Source organism: Tachypleus tridentatus, chromosome 10 (genome assembly GCF_004210375.1).
Source record: "Tachypleus tridentatus isolate NWPU-2018 chromosome 10, ASM421037v1, whole genome shotgun sequence".
NCBI lineage: Eukaryota > Metazoa > Arthropoda > Merostomata > Xiphosura > Limulidae > Tachypleus > Tachypleus tridentatus.
The window spans coordinates 192035454-192059095 of NC_134834.1; the positions used below are offsets into that span (position 1 = coordinate 192035454).

General features: G+C 33.4%; 2 protein-coding genes across 6 annotated transcripts; one reads left to right on the top strand and one right to left on the bottom strand.

The window, feature by feature from the left end:
* Window positions 1-247: 247 nt before the first annotated feature.
* Window positions 248-6482, top strand: LOC143228610 (testis-specific serine/threonine-protein kinase 1-like). Its single transcript, XM_076459836.1, has 3 exons — window positions 248-462; window positions 3731-3905; window positions 6133-6482. The coding sequence occupies exons 1-3, from the start codon at window positions 268-270 to the stop codon at window positions 6480-6482; spliced, it is 720 nt and encodes a 239-aa protein (XP_076315951.1). The 5' UTR covers window positions 248-267.
* Gas41 (YEATS domain-containing protein 4 Gas41) lies at window positions 1201-23634 on the bottom strand. Of its 5 annotated transcripts, XM_076459195.1 has the most exons (9): window positions 23501-23634; window positions 22615-22724; window positions 20889-21008; window positions 15643-15709; window positions 14162-14256; window positions 12876-12968; window positions 12035-12122; window positions 10442-10666; window positions 1201-1329 (listed from the first exon to the last, which is right to left on the bottom strand). In XM_076459195.1, the coding sequence occupies exons 2-8, from the start codon at window positions 22651-22653 to the stop codon at window positions 10467-10469; spliced, it is 702 nt and encodes a 233-aa protein (XP_076315310.1). In that variant the 5' UTR covers window positions 22654-22724; window positions 23501-23634; the 3' UTR covers window positions 1201-1329; window positions 10442-10466. The 5 variants fall into 5 exon arrangements, with proteins under 5 accessions (XP_076315310.1, XP_076315313.1, XP_076315308.1 ...); XM_076459198.1 differs by lacking the exon at window positions 1201-1329 and having other exon boundaries at window positions 8350-10642; XM_076459193.1 differs by lacking the exon at window positions 1201-1329 and having other exon boundaries at window positions 8350-10666.
* Window positions 23635-23642: the final 8 nt, after the last annotated feature.

The window sequence follows — 23642 nt, forward strand, 5'->3', positions numbered from 1 at the left end:
CCACGACCTTCAGATTACGAGTCGCACGCCTTAACCACCTGGTTATGCAGGCCCTGGATCTAAATTTAAAAACATGGAACCAGTACCTGTTTCTCATATTGCCTGAAAGCTTTATCTTAAAATTAAAAAAAAAAAAAAATACAGATTTGAAATAAAATATCACGAGTTTCTGTCTTGTTTATATTTTAATTGCTAACGAGCAAAATATGAAGCATTTATTACGACATATTCAACAGAATTGTGAATTCCACTGATGGGAGACACAAAATGGCGGTGAAAATAATCAACAAAAAGTTAGCTTCTGAGGATTTCGTGACTCGATTTCTTCCCCGCGAGAGGGACATCCTCCCACAGCTTCATCATCCTCACATCATTCAGTTTCATAAGATGTTCGATCACCATGATAATGTGTTTGTCATCATGGAACTCGCAGAGAGAGGGGATCTCCTGGATTATATACGAGTTAGAAATTTCGTGTTTTTTTTACGTTTCTAAAATCAAGATCAACATTTGTATTAGTTGTAATGTGTCAGTGCATTCGGTGTAACTTCGTATAGATAAAAATTAAAATAAGTCTGTAATATATATATATATATATATATATTTATGTATATATAAGAAAATAGCATGTGTATATATTGAGTACGTTATGGTAAAACGTTTTTGGAGCCTCACCAGGTCGATACAACCCATGTCGTGACCTCCAGTTACGGTCTACCTGACATGTATGCATCTTGTTAATAGTGTAAAAGCAAAAGGTTCTACCATATGGCTGTTATCTCAGGAAATAGAAACGATATGACGTTCTTATTTTATATTCTATCTTGTAAGTAGCGGAAATTTGAGTTCCTAAGTCGTATGAAACTACGGGACTTAGCATTTTGACATAACAAACGTTTAATTTGAACTAATGCTGCATTCAACATACCACATGACACAAAAAGTCGATATCATAGTGTGTTCTAATCTACAATTTGATATCAAACTTGTTGAAATAAAATCGTAGTTCAATTACATTTTGAAAGCAAATCAACAAACGTGATGAGATGGCCTTTGTAAATTTGTACATGCGCGCGCAGGCACCTATTTCGGTACATACGCACGCAGATTTATATTCATCCTGCTTGTCGAATAATATGAAAATAAAAACTTTGAAAAAAATGCCAAATACATGTTTTTTTTTTAATATCCAGAAATTTTACAGCAAATGTGTCAAATCTCTGATTACCATTATTACTTAGAAAAGCTAATGAATAAAACATTACGACTTCAAAACAACATGTTGGGACAACATTGGACATATTCTTCCATACCGTCTATTCCATCCATCTACAAATAAATAAATTTTCAAAAACTCTTGAAGGCAGCTCTTGTCATTTATATACTTAAAAATATTTTTCTTAAACTCAACATGGCCAGGTGTTTAAGGCGCTAGAGTCGTAATCTAAGGATCGCGGGTTCGAATTCCCCTTCACACCAAACATGCTCGTCCTTTCAGCCGTGAGGGCGTTATAAATGTGACGGTCAATCCCACTATTTGTTGGTAAAAGAGTAGCCCAAGAGTTGACAGTGGGTGGTGATGACTTCCCTCTTGTCTTAAACTGCTAAATTAGGGATGGCTAACGCAACTCTTGGGGTTACCCTTTTACCAACGAATAGAGGGGATTGACCGTAACATTATAATGCCTCCACGGCTGAAAGGACGAGCAAGTTTAATGTGACGGGGATTCGAACCCCAACCCTCAGATTACGAGTCAAGTGCCTTAACCACCTGGCTTTGCCGGGCCATAAGGTTATTACTTATAATAGGTATTACAAATGACGGTTTATATACAAGAGGTTTTTACAAACTTACAAACAATACTGATTCCTTTATCTGGTCTAGAACTGAATATTTTTCAACGATCCAGGTCCATGGTGAACAAATTAATACTGAGTTGATACTGTCTCACTTTACTTACACTAGCTAGCTTGATTGGTTGAGTTTTCCCTGGGATGATAGATAATGTCCTTATAGAAATACTAACGTCCGAAGTAATTCACTGAAGTTGGACGGTTTGTTATGTTCAAAATTTATAAACGTTTCTGGTGATATTCTGTAGATTTTCGATTAATAGGTGTTAATTACAATTATACCTTCCTAGACCTATAGCACACTGACTGTAGCTGACCAATAATAATAATTTCGCGTCGGTTTTTATATACATACACGCGAGTTTCTAGAAAGTTCAACAATGATCCAGCACATTTTTTATAAACAAACACTGTTGATTGTGACTTTTAAGAATTCTCTACAAGTTTCGTGAACAGGCGGGACTTACGCAATACACAGTCAAGAATATGTCACATGTAAAAAAAAAAAAACTATAGAGAAACAAGTAAACGTATAACGTTACACATTCATCCAGTTTAACTGAATTACATTAGTAACAGCCCTCTACTTTCTTCCATCCAACCAATCTTCTATCCAATTTGCTAACTTATTCCACAACCTGTATACAGAGATAATGCGTTACTTTGTCAAATGCTTTCTGAAAATTCAAATGCACCAAATCTAAATCCTTACCCTCATCTGCATAAACAGTAACTTTTCAAAGAATATTAAAATATCTGGTAGGCAAAATTTTCCCTTAGTGAAACCATGTTGACTATCCAATAAAATTCTATACTTTGTTAAATGACTTTGCAAAGCATCTTTTAACAGACTTTCAAAATCTTTTCCCACAACTGATGTAAGACTAATGAATCTATAATTACTGGAAGAATTTTTATTACCTACTGTGAAAAGAGTTACAGTAACTAATTTTCAATGGTGTAGTATTTGCCCACTATTCAAAGACTGACGAGAAATGGTAACAAGTGGCTCGCATATCCAATATTTAACCTCTTTCAAAACCCCCGAGGAAATACCTGGACCACGTGCCTAATCTTGCAACTTCCCAAATGTTTTTTAACCAATTCAGAATCAATGCAGTCATCTTGTGTACATGAACAAGGCCAAAATTTGTAGAAAATTCAGCCTCTAAATCATGTTATTATTTAAGATAAAATATTCACTGCATCAACTGAAGCATAAGAGAAAACATCACTAACTCCCTTCCTTTAATTCCGCTTATCAATTTTATATTCTACATGTCCTCCAGGGGGCGGGGCAGCTATACGTTTAAGAAATTTACACACTAAAACGGGATTCGAATCCCCGCAGTGGATAGACTGCAGATAAGTCATCCTGAAACTTCAGACCTCGAAAACAAAAATGTTTTCGAATAATTCACATAATAATAATATTGTTTAAGCAATAAACTACCCAGTGTGTGTATGTTTTCTTATAGCAAAGCCACATGGGACTATCTGGTGAGTCCACTAAGGGGAACGGAACCCCTAATTTTAGCGTTTTAAATCTGTAGACTTACCGATGTACCAGCGGGGGACTACCCAGTGGGCTATTTGCGATGTTTTCATTACCACCAACCAAACTCAGAACTACAGCTTTATAAGCACTCAAGCTTGAACTGTTTGTATTTTTTCTAGTATGTTCGTCATTATATTCAAGAAAGAGTGATTAATCTGGTCAAGAAGGAATTTTTTTCAACTGTTTTTAACGATATTGTGGTCACGATTATGTCCTTCTTGGATAAAGCAGAGCGTAAGCTTTTACTGATATTCTTATCTTAAGGCTTCATGAATAATGAACATACCGGTTTATAAATAACCTCTTTCTATTTTCAAGCGACATCAAAACCTGTCAGAAGATCAAGCCCGTCGTTACTTCTACCAGCTTGTCAGTGCAGTCCAATACCTCCATGCTTTGCAGATAGCTCACCGAGACTTGAAATGCGATAACATTCTTTTGACACGAGATGACAAGGTGAAGTTATCAGATTTCGGATTCAGTCGCAGATGTGGTATGTTTTTTTTTATTACTGAAATGTGTAAGTTAACATAACTGTTACATTTTCACAGACGTTTGAAGTGACGTCATGCGACTATTTTTTGGGTGGGGTAGGAGACGTTCAGGAAACAAAGTACTTTTTTAAGTGGTGGGTGAACAATAATAATTATACAAACAATAAATGGAGTGTTACTTGCTTTTTAGATTTCCATTGTTAAGTTGATTCAACTATTGGTTTTCCCTACAGACAGATATTTTGAACATATTTAACCAACTATTTCTACACAGATTTACAAAACAGTTGAGGACCAGTGTCCATGATACTACTGGATGTATTTGTACAGTTCATATATGTATATTTATATATGCTTCCACCTTAGTCAAAAGGCCCAGCATGGCCAGGTGGTTAGGGCTCTCGACTCGTAATCCGATGGTTGTGGGTTCGAATCCCCGTCACACCAAGCACGCTCGCCCTTTCAGCCGTGGGGACGTTATAATGTGACGGTCAATCCCACTATTCGTTGGTAAAAGAGTAGCCGAAAAGTCGGCGGTAAGTGGTGATGACTCGCTGCCTTCCCTCTAGTCTTACACTGCTAAATTAGGGATGACTAGCGCAGATAGCCCTAGTGTAGTTTTGCGCGAAATTAAAAAAACAAACACTACCTAAATATTAAAACTTGACTCTGTTCGTCTTTGTTGTTAAACTTCAGAGATAGAAGTAATAGAAAAAAAAGTATTTAAACTAGGCAAAGTGGAATATTTAACTTTCTACGTAATAGATTGATTAAAGAAAATTTCTAAACACTTGTATGAATATAAATAAAGCTTTGTGCGCAATTCAAAACAAGCCAAACCTAAGTTGAATTATCTGCACGGTGCAGAATCGTAACACGTGCGTCCCCATATCTACAATGGGTCATTAGTGAATTTACGGACTTGCAATTTAGATTAAAAGGCTTCCATACAAAGTACTAGTACACAATACAAACTGTTCGATGTTCTTCTGAATTGTTCGTGGAACCACTTTGAATCATTCATAAATTAAACGTATTGTTTGCACTTCCTTAAGTATTTTTTTTTTGTTTACCGAGTTATGTACATCTTATGAATATATTATGTCCCAGTGTTATTAAATCTCGTTCAAATGTTGTTCTTAAATCGTTTTCATTTTGTGCTGCCTGGGACTTTGTTTAATTAGAGATTTTGATCATAATGTCTAGATTTTGTTAGATTCAACGTTTCGGCATGCTCTTTTATTGCGAAACAGCGAACTCGATCACTGTTGAGTTACAGCAATCAACACTGCAAGTTTTTAAACAGAGGTTTAACACTATCAGATCTGAACAAAGTGTTGACAAAGTAACAGTTAATACACAGTGGAACACGTAGCAATTCAAACAAACTAATAGAATATAATAATAATAATAATAATAATATTCTTCAGAAATCAGTTACGATCTATAATGGCGGGGAGGAAGTCACTTGAATCTGTTTCTCCAATGTCTTCAAGACCTAAACTTCAATAATATGAACATGACTAGTGGCGCCATCTTCGTCAATTGAAATGCTTAATTTAGGCGAACTTAGGATTAACGTCTAATTTAAAAATTGGCCGCCCTTATTTTTGAACAACTGAGCGAACGAAGATAGCCAGTGACATAGACCGCCATAATGGGTTTGTATAGAGTTAGAACTGATAAAATAATTTCAACGTCAGTTTTAAAAGTAAGTTTGTTTGTTTTTCAGATTGCAAACACTTTCAAATTAATTTTTTCAAAGTAACTGATCAAAATACATCATAATTCACGATTTCACTGTACTAAACCACAGTGATTTCTGATTATAAGACATTGTGAAACTTGTTTTGAATTTCGCGCAAAGCTACACGAGGGTTATCTGCGCTAGCCATCCCTAATCTAATAGTGAGGGAAGCCAGCTAGTCATCGCCACCCACATCCAACTCTTTTATCAACGAATAGTGGGATTGACTGTCACATTATTACATCCCAACAGCTGAAATGGCAAGTTTGGTGTGACAGGGATTCGAACCGACGACCCTCAGATCACGACTCGATGCGCCCTAACCACCTGGCCATTGTGAAACTCAATGAAATTTCATTACTGGTTTGTTCTATATTTTAACGTACCACATATTCCAAAACCAAGTTTTATCAAACGTGTAAAGGTATTTACATAATGAACATCAAATGAATAACGTTCATCTTTTATTTTATTAAAAGTTGATACAGCCGGAAAAAGAATACTAAGTGAGACTTACTGCGGCAGCGCCGCCTATGCCGCTCCTGAAGTTCTCCAAGGCATACCTTACAATCCCAAGATGTACGACGTGTGGAGTCTAGGTTGTATACTCTTTATCATGCTCACTGGAACCATGCCGTTTGACGACTCCAATGTAAAGAAAATGGTAAAGACCCAGCTTCAAAAACGTATTAGATTACCTGCTGGTATAGCCTTCATACTCACAAAAGAATGCGAAGAACTGCTCCATCGCATATTGCAACCTGACGTTACTAAACGAGCGACTGTAGATCAGGTGTTACGTCATTCTTGGCTACAAGGCATCATATGATAAATCGTAATTTTGTTTCTAACTTGCAGTATTATTGCCCAATTTTTTTTTTATTGTAACTCTTCGGTATTTTTTTTTAATCTAAGAATCGGGTGAAATTTATGTTCTAATTTAAAACAGAATAATTAGATTGAGACTTCTGAAAGATAAACTTTAAGTCCTCACGTATTTCTCAAAAACTTATCATTCCACTAAACATATTAGTTCATTTCATAGGATATAGCCGATTGTACAGGTAAAAATTAAAACGCCATATTTTTAACAAACACCAATTTTTATTAATCAAAATATGTTTCATTTGCTCCAATGATTTTCTCCCAACGGGATACTAATGAAAATATTCCGTATCTATAAAGCTCCGTCGTTTTGGAGACAAACTATTCAAAGGCTTCGACAATAATCTCCTGATTTCGAAATGTTTTGTTCCGGAAAAACAGCTCCAAGTGCAGGAAATGGTGATAGTCAGTTGAAGATGGTCAGGTGAGTATAGTGGATACCCCAAAGGTTCATATTTTAATTCTCTCAATTTTAAAATGGTGATTTATGGGGTCTGGCATTATCTTGCTGCAGAATCGATCCATGCCTGTTCACCAATGATAGCTATTTGGTGGTTAATTTTCGATGCATTTTATCAGTTTCTTAGCAGTAAGATTGTGCTTTAATTGTTTCACCTGATTCCAGGAAGGAATAATGGATACTTCCCTCTGCAGACCACCACACTGTCACCATAACCTATTTTTGGTACAAAGGCAGTCTCGGCGCATGTCTTGGAGATTCACCTGCATTTACCTATTGTCCTGATCTCTTCCGATTGTCGTATATGATCCGATTCAAAAATGACTCCTTCTTGTTCCTAACCAGTTTCTGTCCTTCCGGCAATTCTTGCAGTACCCATTTGTCCAATTTTTTTTTTTTATCTTTCTGATTGCAGTCATGTGACGAGAGACAGTTGTATTAGAAATTTCGAAGTTTGCTGCAAGTGCCCGAACTGTTATTTGTGGGTTAGCTTCCACAATAACTCTATCTTTCTTCATTCACAACAGATTGAGGCCTTCCTCGGGGTTCGTATTACGAGAACAAAATTTCTGGAACCAGAGCCGAATAGTCCGTCGAGTAGTAGTTCCTTGTCCAAATGTTAAATTGATGTTTTTAAAGGCCTCGGCTGCATTTTTTCTCAATTTGAATTCGCACAAAAAAAATTTAATTCATTTGAAGACATCATCTTGTAAAAGTTTCCAAAGAAACACAACAACAATTAGAATAAAACTTGGCATAACAGACAAGTGAAAAGTACAACACTCGTCAATACTGAATATCATACAGTCATATTACTGTATCCAACGTATCCTAAACGCAGTCACTCTTCAACAACTAAGTGAAAGTCCGCCATTTCATATGAAAAAGACCTAATGACTCCAGTGTTAGATTAATATACATTTCTCATTTGAGGCGCCCTTATGTATAAATAGCATTTAGCTGGACAGTAAATACATTAAAAAACAATTATTACTCAGCACTTAAATCGCAGATTAAGGTTCCTTTAACAAAATATCATTTTTCATCTTCAACTACCTAAGCCTATATTTCATCAACGATAACACTTGAAATTATGTACGAGGATCTATGCAAATTTTATTTCATATTTAAATACAATTTACTAATATATATATAAAAAAACAACAACAAACGAGGGCATCAGAAAACGTTGTGTTTTGAACAAATCAGAATAAGTTGATTTATCGTAAATGGTTTTAAATTCGTAATAGTAAATACATATAGGGAAAATAAAATTCATAATTATGAACTCGTAGGCCTTACACTAAATATAACTACGCCGGTTACTGAACTGTGTCAAAAAAAGACGAGATACTTGCAAAAACCGTTTATTAAACAGTAAAAGGAAAAACGATTATTTACACTGATAATATCAAAGTCAGATAATCTGTATGTGGTTACAACCCTAACAGTTTCTGCATAGTTAGTTCAGGAAAAAAAAATTACGATTTCAATATAAAAAAAGTCAAAATACGGCGATCTTCAAAATAAATTGGGTTCAGGAAAAATCAATTGGTATCATACTTGGTCATTTAACTGACGAAATTCCACTTATAAACCTTCACGAGGCTAGAGAATTGAAAATGTTCAAATACCAACAGTTTGTTTTTTGGTTTGGTTTGTTTTGAATTTCACGCAAGGCTACACGAGGGCTATCTGCGCTAGTCGTCCCTAATTTAGCAGTGTAAGACTAGAGGGAAGGCAGCTAGTCATCACCACCCACCGCCAACTCTTGGGCTACTCTTTTACCAACGAATAGTGGGATTGACCGTCACATTATATCGCCCCCACGGCTGGGAGGGCGAGCATGTTTGGTGTAATGGGGATTCGAACCCAAGACCCTTGTATTACAAGCACCTCAACCACCTGGCCATGCGAGGCCCAACAGTTTTGTATGGTATGTTTTCACTGTAAAACGTGGTTGGATGGTACACTTTCCTTGTGTTCTAGAAAGTTAAGGATTTAACTTATGGGTATAAAACATATTGTAAAAAGAATAAGATAGGATTAGTAATCCAGTTAGACGTAAAGATTTTCTAAACAAAAAAACTGCCTTATAATGAAATTTGGTTTATTCTCAAGGAGAGAGACAGGATTCACTGTCGTCTTGGGAATGACTGCATATAATATACATTGTATATTGTTCAAAATAATTCTCTTAAAACCTACTGTTTATAACGGATTTACATTATAACTATTATCACGTAAGGGAGAAATACCCCACTAGCAAAAGATTACACTGTTATCCTTACCAAATGCGAAATAGTATTGTCATAGGTTTATTTTAACTTGATGCTATGCCTTTCGATAGACATACCTGGGGTACTGACGCTTCCAATTTTTTTATTGGGTAAACAGAATAACAAACAAAAATATAAGGAGGTTAAGAGTCAAACGTTTATTATTTGATGCAAAACATGATTAGTCAGTATAAATAGTGAAATAGTTGTGACTGCAGCTTTTCAGTTCAAGGCTTGCAAGTTAAAGAAAAATAGATATATATATTATGGCATTTCTTTATAGAATTCAACAAGACCCATACATTTGTTCTTTCATTTTCTGATACAGAATGTTTGTGTCTTGTAATTTGGAAGATGTAATAGCTGAAAATGGAAGATTATATACGTTTGCTGAATTTGGGTAAAAACTTTATAAAATGACTTTCAGAAAGGCCTGACTAATTACAGTCATAGAGAAAATGAGACAACATCCGGAACCAGTTATCCATTTTGGTACTCAAAATTAGAATGCAGTACACCTAACTTAGAGTAAAACCATAAGAAACTAGAATTTTAATAGTTCAAAGAATAAGTTACACATTAAACATTAGTATGCTGACACTGACAACTGAAACTTAGTTTATGTGTACAATGTATGCAAAAAAAAGGCAACTGATATTGAGAAAAAGAGAATATTTCTCTACACGTTTGAAAAAAATCTCTGAACAAACATTTTACATTTTAATTGGTGGTAAGTAACAGTAAATGTTTTTTAATCACTACCAGTGTTCTTTCGTCAATTTCAACAGTACTAATGACATATGTGCATGTGGTAAAGTGTTGTCTAAAATTCTGACAGTAATTTCAAGTTGTCAGAAACTTATCCTATCGTACCACTAATTAAAACTAAATCCTGACCAACATGACTAATATTTGATGTAAATTACTACAGATTTGCTCTTACTCTTTGGCAAAATATACCTTATAGAACCGTCAATGTTGTCAAAATATCTATTGTAATATTAGATGTTTTAACATCAAAATTCTTCACTTGATTCTTCATGATCAGAATCTTTTATTTCAACCTTCCTTTACCAAATAACTAAAATTAAAATATATATTTCATGCCTGTTTCTTTGGATTTGGTGAGTTGTTCACCTAAACCATATCTTAAGCTTCACTCACATGGAATATCTGAAATCATGATTCCTCATTCCTTTTCCTTGTTCTGATTTTGGCTCTTTTCTAATTGGCTAATCTCATCTTTAAATTTGGAGATGGTTTCTCGAGCAACTTTCAATTTTTCCTTCATGTCGTTTATTTCTACACGAATTTTGTTCTTGGCAGACAAAATGGCACTTAAACTTTTATCTTTCTTCTCTTCAACTAAAATTAAATAAAAAAATAGATCTACAAAGTTAAATTTGTTAACAACAGTTCAGCCACTGAAACTTTAATTCTGGAAGTCAAAAATTAAACTACCTAATTTTTTTTCAAAACTGTACAATTTGTATCGAAAAATCAAGAAAAGGAAGCAAACTAGACAATTAACAAAAAAACAACACAAAAAGTACTTATAATTACATGCTTAAATAACATAAATTAACCAGAAAAATAACAAAGCTAGTGTTATTACTAGACTGTTTGTGACAATACAATGACATTCAATACTGACTTCGAGTATTGTTTTGAAAGAGAGTAAAGAAAGTGAGATATGGCTTTGGTTGACAAGAAACAATACCAATACAATATATTAATAAAGATTTAAAACTTACTTTTAGTAAGAAAAGTGGGGAAAAGAAATTGGACATTAACAAGGATTCTCAATTGATTTTCAGTTAGATGAGTAGAAAAAAAAATATATTAACTAGAATTCTAAATTTTCTTTCAGTAAGAATAAAAATAAAATCTATAATAATAAAAGGATGTCTCTGCATGTGTAACCTCTATAGCTCTAAGAGGAAAGAACCTAAACACCTGAAACTTTGCACATATACTAAGTGGACCCTGAGAGCATGCATCTAGGTATTACTGCTTATCTTATCTGTGTCACTGCACAAATTCACACCTTTTTTATGAGACAAGTCAGAAAAAAAACACAGGAAATAAGTGGTTCCTTATAATTACAACTTCTATTATATAGAAAACCTAAAGCATTTTGGTAGCAATGCATTCTAAAAATGCCTTTTATGATATTCAGTACTGCTTTGTTGTCGTTCTTAAGCATAAAATGACAATAGGCTAGTGTTGTGCCCACCAAAAGTATTAAAACCCAATTTTTTAGTATTATAAACCCTTAAATTTACAATTGAACCAATGTTAGCCAAAAATTTAAATATACTCTAGCACTGCCTTACTGACCATCTGTATAAAATTTCAGGTCAATGTATTCAACAAAACAAAAATTGCAAAAATATAACATTTTAACAGCTGGACAATGAACAAGTTTACCACGACTGCATCATTTGATTCTTCAACAGAGAAGTTACAATAAAGAAGGATATTAAAAAAAATAGAAGAGAGAGAGAGAGAAGAGAAAATTAAGTTGATCACCCATGTGTCTGATCACAAGTCTTTACTAACATCATAAAATAAAAAAAATATTTAGATTAAACAGAAATATCCTATGAAGACTACCAAGGAACAAGAAACAACACTTTGTTACTGCTACATGTTACACCTCTATTTTTTGCATAGACACAGAAATGCACAAAGATGTCTGAAACATGAAAACAACTCAAATTAAGTGAGGAAATATTACACAAGTTGCTTACTCACAATCAGTTTCATGTTTATAAGGTCCCAGTGTTAACTGTCTTGTACTAGTTAGTAACTGTTGCATCATGGCTGAAGGATCTTGAAATATCTTTAAAAATAAGTTTTTAATAGTACTTTAATTGTAAATCATTAACAAAGTTACTTATCTAATGTACAAGAACAGTATACATAACAGGAAAAAAAATTATTTATGAACATTTTATAAGATTTGATTTAAAATAACCTGGAAGAAAAAATTACCTGGTACATTTATTACATGTATACAGAAGTAAACTTTACCACTTTAATTCACACAGCAAGTCTTAAATCTTGTCATAACTAATGGAACATTTACTCAAACACGACAGTTACAGTCAGTCATGAAGTACAGGTGCACACTTTGACCAGCAGCAAGATATTAGCTTCTGAATTCGATAAGTCTCCAAGCACCAAGTTTTCAGTATAATTGACAGTTCTTAAATTAACCAGAAACATGGCATTGAAAATTGTAGTAAAGTTTATCATAAAGACATTTTTAATATAGAAATTCTTAAAACATTTGTTCATACAACAATTAAATAATTATTTTACAGTTTTGGAGCTGTGTGATGTTTGATCTGAAAGTCATAACGAAAAAATTTCTCATGGTTTACTTTTTTTTTTAGTTAGGTAACATGATGTTTTATATTTAATATTTCCTATAGGATTGGTTACATTACTTTTTGACCAAAGATGGTACTCAATAAAACTGCCTGAAGATTCAATATAAATTATGTAGTAACTGCTGAAAAAACAACAAACCACATTACCCTGTTTGACAGTAACAGAAATGTTTAGTTAATGTGTTAAAAGAAGTACTTACAAGTTCATCATAAAACTCAGACACCAGGTGTTTCTTTCCCAACATGATATTAGTTTCACTTTGAAAAAGTTTCAATATATGATAGACTGTGACCTAAAAATAATAATTAAATTAAGTTACAAATTCTAATATCAAAAAATAAATAAGCTCTATGTAGAAGTTGTGTTATTGTTATCATTATTATTGGAAGACACCCTGATGTACTGTAGGGACTTCAGTACAGACAGCTCTACTGTTATTATAACAATAAATGTGTTTTATATTGCTTAGTTTCCTAATATACGTGAAGTAAAAAAACTAAATTTAGGTGTATGTGTTCTTCCTGTACAATACTAATGATTAAGTTTAGTTGCTAACATGCTAGGCCTATTATATAACGTCAGAAAATCACCCATACACACAAGATACTACAAGCAAAAGCACAAACAACTAACACCACATTTATATATGTAAAAACGGCCATTTTTATATATACATTTTTCTCTACAAATGGGTTTTCTCAACATCACTAACACTGCATTTCTTGTTTTGTATTTGGGTCATCATACACTTTACCAATTTTAGTAATAAAGTTGGACAAATACTGGTATGTTTGCTAATTGCTTCATTAATTAATTAAAAACGAAGTTGATAGTGAGTGTTTCAAAACACAGGCAGATATTTCAAAAAAAAAAAGTGACTGTGGCAGATAACCGTATAAACTATAAAATTCAAACATGAGACTCTTGAATCATGACTGTTGTTATTGCAAGTCATCAAAGTTGAAGAAGCTTGAAGTAAAACTTATAAACAGGCAGAGCATGTTAGCTCATTACTTAGCTTTGTGCTTACCAATGCACAAAGATGATAGCAACATTTTCATTACTTGGATAGATAGAACAATTAATAATAATAGTAATCACAAAAAACCATAATTTGGATTAGATAGTCATTCTCATGGTAATTAATTTAATTATAATTTTGATTAATAAATTACTTTATATAACTCCAATCAATGTAATCGCTGTACCTATTAGTAATTGGTTAAATCACATAGATGTAATTAGTATTAGTAATTTTGATAGAACAACAAAACATTCTATAATACTTAAAATGAAATAAATACACTATTAAATACATAATAAGTAATGGACTATCAATTTATTCATATAAAGAGAATCTATCTCACAATCTGTTATCTTGTCATATCAGAGGAACACAAATCAAGAACTTGAAATTACAAACCATTTTTTTCACAATGTTTTGAATATAAAATTATTTTGCTATATTAAAAAAACAATACTTACAGGCCTTTCATTTGGATCGTGAAAATATATTTTGATGACAATTTCAAATTCTCCCCACCCAGTTTCAGTAACTTCATAAGGTGGTTTAGTTACAACTGAGGGGGGTGAAAAATATTGTATTAACATCCAAAAAAACATTCCTGTTTTCAAGATATGATATCAAATATTATATTACTGCCTTGCAGTCCACAAGTATTCAAGATTTTGTTTATTTCTTAAAGAATTTGCTTGTCAGTCAATTCAAAACGCCACATAAATTATTTAAAACTTTAATGAGTTGATCTGTCAACACTCTACACTGTAATACCTGTAAAACAGGTGCAGGTGCGCAATATTTATTTTCCGTATTTTCAACACTAGGCATTCATTTCATTGATAAATTTTGTTTGGTATAAAAAAAAAGAAATAGAAATGTTGACAAGTTAAACTAAAATAAAAACATATTTGAGTTACAAAGTTGTTAAAAGTTAAACCTTTTTCTGTTATTCTTTTGCTTTTCTTAAAACTATTAAATTAGATAACTTTAACTGGAAAGTTTCATTGTATATTTCTGCAACATAAATAATAATTTAATTTAGGTTTACTTACAAAGCCATACTTTTTAATATCTCATCTCATATACTAATATTTTTTTAAATCCCCTATATTCCTACATCAATGTATGTGCTACGTGCCTTGGCAGTGATATAATGCATCATAGAGAAATCTCAAAATGTTCTAGTAAATATATTACATATACATATGTAAATGACTCAGTATTTTCATACCTTCAGTAGTATAACATGCTTTCAGAGAAGTTTTTGGACAAGTTCTGGAAATGCTCTGACATTCACCACTTCATTTCTGTACTTAAATACCCTTTAACCATGGTAAATTTAAAAACAAACAAAACAGGGTTGACTATGTTTTTACTTACATAAGAGGTGTTTCTCTCCTTCAAATATAAGAAATAACAAAGCATTAACTGTTTGAGAAGTCTACATTTATATCAAAAATGTTTAAACACTGTTTTGATTTTGTGTTTGGAATTTCATGCAAAGCTACACGAGGGCTATCTGCACTAGCTGTCCCTAATTTAGCAGTGTAAGAATAATGGGAGGGCTGACAGTCATCACCACCCACTACCAGCTCTTGAGCTATTCTTTTACCAACAAATAGTGAGATAGACCACAACATTATAATGCACGGCTGAAAGGGGCGAGTATTTTTGGTGTGACAGGGATTTGAACCCACAACTCTAGGGTTATGAACTGAGTGCTCTAACCACCAGGACAATTTAAATACTGAATGACTGTAAAGTGTGCATCAAGATATAATAAGTAATATAATTGTGTGCAAGAGGCATATAGAAATACTATAAAAGCAGCTTCCAACTTCTAATTAAAAATGAGTAAATGCGGCATCACAAAAAAAAGATTGCATCATGAAATCACAAACAAATGTGTTATTTCTGTAACATTTATGGAAACTGTTCTGCCTACCTCTGTTCTGATTTGCATAACTTTCATGAAGTTTAAAGTGGACTTTCTTCACATATATAGACATATCCTAAAAAAACAATTAGTCATAGATCAGTCTCTCAGTAACGATAAAATAGTAAAATGAGAGGTTATTCTGAAATTACAGACAATGCTTAGAGTTCATCTTCATAGCATTATAATGGAAGATAAAAATTAAGAAACACAACAGATGCTAAAGTAAATTATTTACTGTAAACATTTTACTATCTGTTTACTGTGTAATCTAATTATAAAAGATAATAAAATGAAGAAATTGGATCCAAATCTTGGGTAAAAATAAAGAAAAAAGAAACAAATATTAAATGTAAAATTTCAGTTGTTTTTTTTCTCTACAGAAAATTCATTTCATTTTCTGGACTTTTTGTTTTATACAGTTGGAAGATGAAATTTTCATAGGTTTAATCTTTTTATAAAAAAAGTTATTATGGTAGCCTGTAGTAATCTTCTAAATTAATACAAATTATCAGTAGTAACACTGAAAAAAAGAGAGACAATTAAGACATTACTTAACTACATAAAAAAAATATTTAATACATTTTGTAATATAAATATTACAAAGACAAGACAAACATCATGCTAATTAGATAACAACACAAGAATTTATTACCTATATGTATTTACCTTCTCTCACAAGACTAGCAACACTCATTAAGCCTTCTATATACAAACATTTTCTTTATGCATGCCATAAGCCTTGTGCTTCCCCTTACTGAACTCACAAGATTTAAACGTATGTCATCATGCATCATTCTTTCACCAATCGGAGCATGATATGTTCACGTAACAAACATGATTACACTCCTCCACTAAACTATCGCTTTGAAGTTTCACAGAAGATGTCAACACATTTTCATTATAGGATAATTATAACTTTTGATCCAGTACCTACTTCCACTCAGAAGATTAGCTAGAATCTAACACTGAAATGGAGGAAGGACTGGTGTAAGGGAATGACAGAAGTACTCCCCGAAAGCGTTCGAAGGAGACCCCTGAAAATGAGAGACTCAAATCTGAAGACCAAGAGAGGGAAACCACACCACTTCTGATACAAGTATACTCTTCATCCATGTGTAAGATATAAGGGCAGAAAATGAGAGAAGCACATCAGAGTGGAAGAGAATGTAGTAAGAAAGTGATTATAACAAGGGAAAGATATTAGGCATAGCAGACTGTACTTGCTAAATCAACCACATCCAAAACTTTCTTGTGTGGCACCAACATCTGCTCAAGGGTAAAAAGAAAATCATAACATCTTCAACTGAAACCCAAGAACTAGGATATTTAGAAACAATCAGAAATTCTCAAATATGACACAAGAATTAGCTCTGAGCTATGACTCTAGGGACTTGACATTTGGTACTGAAAGGATGTCTATCTCATGCAATTAACTCCCTCAACTGTGAAACAGGTCAGGCAATAACATCCTCATAAAAGAGAAGGCAGGGGTAGAACATGAACAATCCCACCTTTCATCACCTATAACACAAGTTATCACATAGGTTTCTGGTTTACCCTAAATCCAAAACTTGCCTGCTGGGTACTGACATCTACACAGAGATAGGATTAAGGCTCTCAATCGAAGGGTGAACTGCATCCTGACATCTCACTCTATTGTATGGATTATTGCAAATTGGAGAATATTATATCATCTGCACCTGCAGAGCACCACTGCTCTACTCTGTAACTAAATGATTATTGTGTGGAACTCATTCAGCACAATGTCTCCATGGTCCACTACCCCAACAGCTTGGAACTGAAAAGTGGCAAGGACTCCCATATTCCACTTGAGGAAAGGAGGATGAAAATGCATTGGAGATTCTGGAGGAATGTTATCACCAAAAACAGTGCAATGGGTTACCATGAAACCTGAAAAATTTGAAAAGCAGGTCATACCGAGTTATTCACTCTAGGCATGGCAGAGACGGGCAGCAACCCTCTTCTGCTTTACCAATACAATCCATGGATGAAACAATCCAGGATAGGTATGTTTATGAAACAAAATATTGAAATGCAAGGTTATTCACCTTCAACTGATCCAGTGAAACAACTCATTTCCAAAGTAAGCATGCAAAGTCATGGAAGAAAGTCAACATAGCCAGACAGTGATGATTTAAAGAACATCATGTCAGGCACCACTTGCCACAGAGTGGAATCCATGTGATAAAAAGTAGATAAAGTTCATTGAAAGAAAGAAATATACATAAAAACTTACTTACCAGTTAGTCACTCTGAAGTCTGAATAATGGCCATAGATGGTAGAGGAAACCATGATATGAATATACTAGAAATGATCAACATGTTGGATTGCAAAATCTTCTCCACTGAATAATGATGACAAGAAGCAAAGGAAAAAATAAGGTGTTGGATCTGATGTGATGACAACTGAAACAAAGTCCAGGAAGAAGAAGATAGGGAAGAATATACCAATCTAACTGAAAGGTGAACCTGATTGGTAAGGGTAGAAGGTGAAAGATCAAAAAGGGAGGAGGATTGCCAGGGGAAAAAGAGTTGGAAATGTGTACCCTAGAAGGTAGCAGTATGGGCTACAGAAGAATGAAGAGTCTTGACCAGACACAGAAGCCTAACCAAATCTGGCCAAGGGGAAAGGTGGGAAGTAGAAAAGAAAGGTTTTCTTGAGCTGCTGAGGTCTGTGGGGAAAAGAAACAACCTGGATAAAGGAAGGATAATAATGAATATGTGAAACAAACAAATCTGACCTTTGAAGTCCACAAGCTAAGAGAAGAAGGAAATATGTGTTAAGGCAAAGATGAAACATGAAACACAAGTGGTTCAAACAGAAATAAAAGAAAGGGAATAAATGTCAGACCACAATGACGTCCCAATCTGGAAGGGCAGAATGCCTGGGAGGGCAATGTATCTGGAAGATATACATGAGCATGGTAAAAACAAGAGAAGTAAAACCCTATGGTATCAGAAAGACAAAAGGTATGGGATAAAGGCTCCCCAGTATCCAGAAAGCAAGGAGAATGAAGATTCATGGTTAAAGAGACAGTGAAAAGTTTGCACCACATGAGTCACAGTAAGATTGCCATCAGGATAACCCCCTGGTAGTAGACCAACTGTGGAATACCTTCCATGTGCATTGGCACACTTTCGTGAAAGACTGATGGAGACTAGCTTACTTAACATGCAAAACTAAATTGTCTCTTCAAGGATTGGACAAAAGCCACGTGTGAAGACACAAAACATGAAGGTTGAGATGTAGGACAACTGATCAAGATTGAAAGAATTTGGTGGAAGTGGATGTTGAGCAGAAAAAGCAGCTGTTGTTACACTGGAAACCGAGGGATCAATCAGAAGGACTTGATAGTGAAATTGCCCAATGAAGTAATCAGATGCATGGTTACACAAGTATCTGGCAGTTGATGCCTTCAGCCTGTGGAAGAGGTATAGGTGGTCAAAAGAGAGAACTTCGTGGTGAGGCCATAGCAAGGCATCCATAGGAGTGAATATATTGTTTCTGGGTGCAAAAAACAATCTGTGGCCAAAACACAAGTCCCAGTACATGACATGCAATAAGGTAAATATGATGTGTGTGGCTTAAGTATAAGAGATCCTTACTGGCCAACATACAAAAAGAAATTCGAGAACAGTAACATGCAAAACAGTTTTATCAATAGATCACTGGCCCAAAGCTTCTCCATGATTAACTGATACTTTCCATCCCTAAAAAGATGTAGATCCAGACATAGGGAAGGAAGAGGCATACTCACTGATGCATGGGCTTTATCCAGCCACCAACATAGATCATCTTGCACAGAAGAAGGAAGGGAACTGGGGGATATAAAAATGATCCTAATTATCAGAAGATACATGTATGCAAGAATGTCAACTACACCTACCTATGAACAATCTTTTACTTCTCTCTTATGTGCATAAATACAAAGTACCCAAACTCACACATGTATTAAATGAAGAATTAAAATAATTTAATTCAAACTGTAACAGAAATTATGTGATATATTGAAAATTCCTCTTATTGAATTTGTTCATTTAAAATCATAGCCAACAGTATTCTCTTTAAATGCATTTCTTCCAAGTAGGTAGCTGCAGTTTAAATCATAAAATGGGTTCATTACTTATGATAATAAACAGGTAGGTTTCTTCACCACTTTACTATATGCTATAGGAACAGTTACGTACATTCTAATAACACGAGTTGCTATAGGAACAGTTACGTACATTCTAATAACACGAGTTTTGTCAATTTAATTAATTTTAAATACCTGACTGTTTAGATCAAGTACACAAGCTATATACTTGGCACAAGAAAGAGAAAGATACTGTTTATTTCAAGCATTATGGGATATATTTTACACTGATCTCTCATACTTTTAAATGCTTTAACTGGTTACTCTACATCACATAGGTAAGCATCCACTATTAGAGAATGGGAAATCACTTAACAAGTTCTTAATTATTTAATGGTTTTAACCCTTTCACTACCCCACCCATTATACAATGCTTTTGCTCTTCCCAACATCATTTTATATCCCAGTTATTTATTTAGCTGTACCCGTGATCCATAAATTTCACCTCCAACACATACATACAACAGATAAAAATGTACATTATGTAAATATTAGGCTTTTACACATGAGTTATGTATATTAGTGTAATAAGAGTAATATTTATACAATGTGCCAGTGTATGAGATACGATAGAAGCATGAAACCACATCTGAAAAAAAAAAAAGTCCTGTTTGCCCCTGACCTGACTGACTCCCATTCTCTCTTTCCCTGGCACACCACCAGATCTACCCTGAGGCCATTACACAACTTGTGGTGTTTATTCCTTGGTTTTGCATGCTGTACCATGGTTTTATAAGGTAAAAAGAAACACTGATTTTCTTTGTCCATAATGGGTGGACGGGGGTTTCCATTCCAACTGAGGAATGATAGGGCCGACTGAAATAATCATATTAGCAGCATTTCTCACTAGGCTCAAGTTTTAATAACTCCATGAAGCACAACAAATAAAGCATGACACCAGTTAAAGTTCTCAGAAAAAATAAACTCTGCAACTTATTTTTTTCTTTCATTTTTTTAACCAAACGACATCTTACTATAAAACATACAAAGTTGATACATGCTTTGGAAACTAAATCTATAACAAAACAAGGATCAGCTTCTAAAATCTCTAGAAATTCCCATTTTTATAAGAAGCTAGAGACATAATAAACCAACCTCATTTTTGTAAGGTTTGACATACACAGTCCACTGGTGAGTATGGCCATCTTCTTCTCTTTTCTTTCCAAAATAACGAGCAATATTTCCATAGACTATAGGTTTGATGATGGTCACCCCCTAATTTGTACAATAGCTTTTATAGATGAAAGCAGCAGGCCAGATTTATATTAAATTTTTCTCTTTATAATTTTTTAACATCACGCTCTCTACAAATCGTACGAGTATTGTGTGTTGTAATTACTTTTCACTGATTCAGCATATCATTCAGGAAAAACATAAACCCCAACAAACTGAGATCTCCAATACAGAGTTTATAACATAATTATGTGCCATGAAATTATAAGCATAGTCTATTCAGAAAGCATAAAAAATAAAGTTGTTATTAAAGATTTATTCCTTGGTGTTTTCGTTATATGATATAGTCCAACAAAAAAACAGTTCACTAGATTTGTCACGAAACAGACGCTTATATAATTCTCACTCCACATTAAACATTTGTACTAAATTACTGGTTAGCTTTTAAAGGAAAGGATATCTTAAGGATTCATCTGATATACAATAAATGTATATGACTCACTAACAAAATCATTCAAGTGTATATCTTATCTGGGTTTTGAACACTAAGTGATCCAACTGATAAATCATTAAATGAAATAAACATATGTGTGTTGGACAACATAGATATTGTTGGAACCATTACATTCACAGCCCTATCTCTTCCATATGTCAAATGTAACAAAACTATTCATATTATTTCTTTTTAAAGTTTTATCAGCATTTATTAAGCTTGCCAGCAAACCTTAATCTCTGTTTCAGGTTCTTTATCAATAAAATATTTCAATTTCCAGTTTATACTTAATTTAATATTTCCACAAAGGAAAAAAAAACAAAAAACTAACAATGGTTTTCAGTTTGTGAATGTTGTAAACTTGGCAATGAGATTTAAGTCTTTGTAAAACAAAAATGGATTATTATATATGCATACATATCAAGATAACTGCAGAGCAGAAAATCTTTGAATACAGTAGCCCAATCACAGAAGTATTATTAACTTTCAGATTACAAGGAGAAAAAGCCCATACATAAACAGTATATAAATGGATGGGTGGAGGTATGAAAGAATCATGTACACAGCATTTACATAAACCATTTCACATTGAGTTATATTGACAAAAATTTCTCATTTTTTGTGAGGAAAATAAAATTATTTGAAATGTCAATAAAACTGTTACATTGAAAATGATGGTAAATTTAAGTTAGTGTTAACCCTAATCTATGCATCATTGTAACAGTGCCCTAGACTACACTCATTCATGAAAATTATTTAGAATATACTGGTTTTACTAATTGGTATACACTAAGTAATTATCTCAATAAAAAAATTGAACCCATACAATGTACATTTTCAACATCATGGTAAGCTCAACACAAGATGCTCGTGTTTCTTATGTTGCTTACTAACATCAATAACATAACTGTATTGATGCCTGGAGCTTATACAGTCCATATGAATCTTTTAATTTGCAACAGATCACATCATAAGTAGTATCAATACAATAATTTTGCTAATTCAACTTCATTTCCAAAGTATCAAACTGATAATCTATACACTTCTATAAATAATTTAACTTTAATTTGCTTATTATTAAGTTTAGTAATTAAATTATGAATTAATTCATGTCAAATACACATGTATTAAATTTATTTTTAGAAATGAACATACCTTAACTCGCCCACCCGAGTCTGGTCCAAACTCTGACATATCACAAAGCCAGTTTTTCTTGGAAATTCTTTATGTTCAAAAAGGCTACCTCAGACCAAGTCCATGTTTTGCTACTCAGTTAAAACATATATTACTGTTAAATTCTAAAACCACGTGACTAACACTTGGTAAAATTCAAGTGTAACAGAAAGTAAGAGGGTAAATTTGCTGTTTTAAACTATAACAATTATTTAGAACGTATATCTAAATGAAATAAAAAGTGCTTATCACGTTACGTGTATATATAAGACTAAAAAAATAAATATAAAGAACGCTCTAGCTCTATTGTGATAACTTAATCAATATAATGAAATGTTAGGTCTCATATCCACTGTACAAACAGTATACTGAAGATTAGTTGTTACACTTTGGTAAGTTTTCAACAAAGAAAATGACATTTATCAATAATATTTTTAACACTTATAACTTCGACAGGATACATAATGTAATATACTATACACGGAAAAATTGACGTTTAATTTTCTAATTATCAGTGACTTCAGTAATTTAGGAACTATAGGTAACCTGTTTTCAAATACTTCGTGTTTCACTTGAAAACACTTCAATTACATTTTTTAATTTTCCAAGTGATATATTAAACTACGACTACGAGTATGAGGTTGACACAATGTGTCAGAATAAATATTACACTCAAACTTCAAAAGGGGGAACTGAACTCGTGGACTACACCTCCGGCGATGTTGTTTAGGTTACGTCTAGTCAGTTTGTTAAAACAAAAGGTAAAAACAAATTAATATCTCGCTACGAGTTTGATCTTAAAGATAGTAATGCACTGAATCTAAGATAAGTAAATAATTTATTGCGAAAAAATGAAGCCTATAGTTACCGATAGTAAGCGTCCACATCAAAATCGTAATACTAGTGCCCTCTGTCGCTGATATATAAATCGATTGAATTAATTACAATATAATAGAATTTCAAACCTCTCATGACTTGGATATTCCACTTATTTCATTTTCACTGTCTTT

Bases quoted from the DNA above. Each gene is read 5' to 3' on its own strand.
- Gas41 (XM_076459195.1), bottom strand. From the start codon at position 22,653: ATGTCAGAGTTTGGACCAGACTCGGGTGGGCGAGTTAAG. The intron at 12,123-12,875 runs GTAAGTACTTCT...TTATTTTTAAAG, and splicing joins CTGAGTTTTATGATGAACTT to ATATTTCAAGATCCTTCAGC. The intron at 10,667-12,034 runs GTGAGTAAGCAA...TTAACTTTGTAG, and splicing joins TTATAAACATGAAACTGATT to ATCTATTTTTTTATTTAATT.
- LOC143228610 (XM_076459836.1), top strand. From the start codon at position 268: ATGGCGGTGAAAATAATCAACAAAAAGTTAGCTTCTGAGGATTTCGTG. The intron at 463-3,730 runs GTTAGAAATTTC...TCTATTTTCAAG, and splicing joins ATCTCCTGGATTATATACGA to CGACATCAAAACCTGTCAGA. The intron at 3,906-6,132 runs GTATGTTTTTTT...TTTTATTAAAAG, and splicing joins CGGATTCAGTCGCAGATGTG to TTGATACAGCCGGAAAAAGA.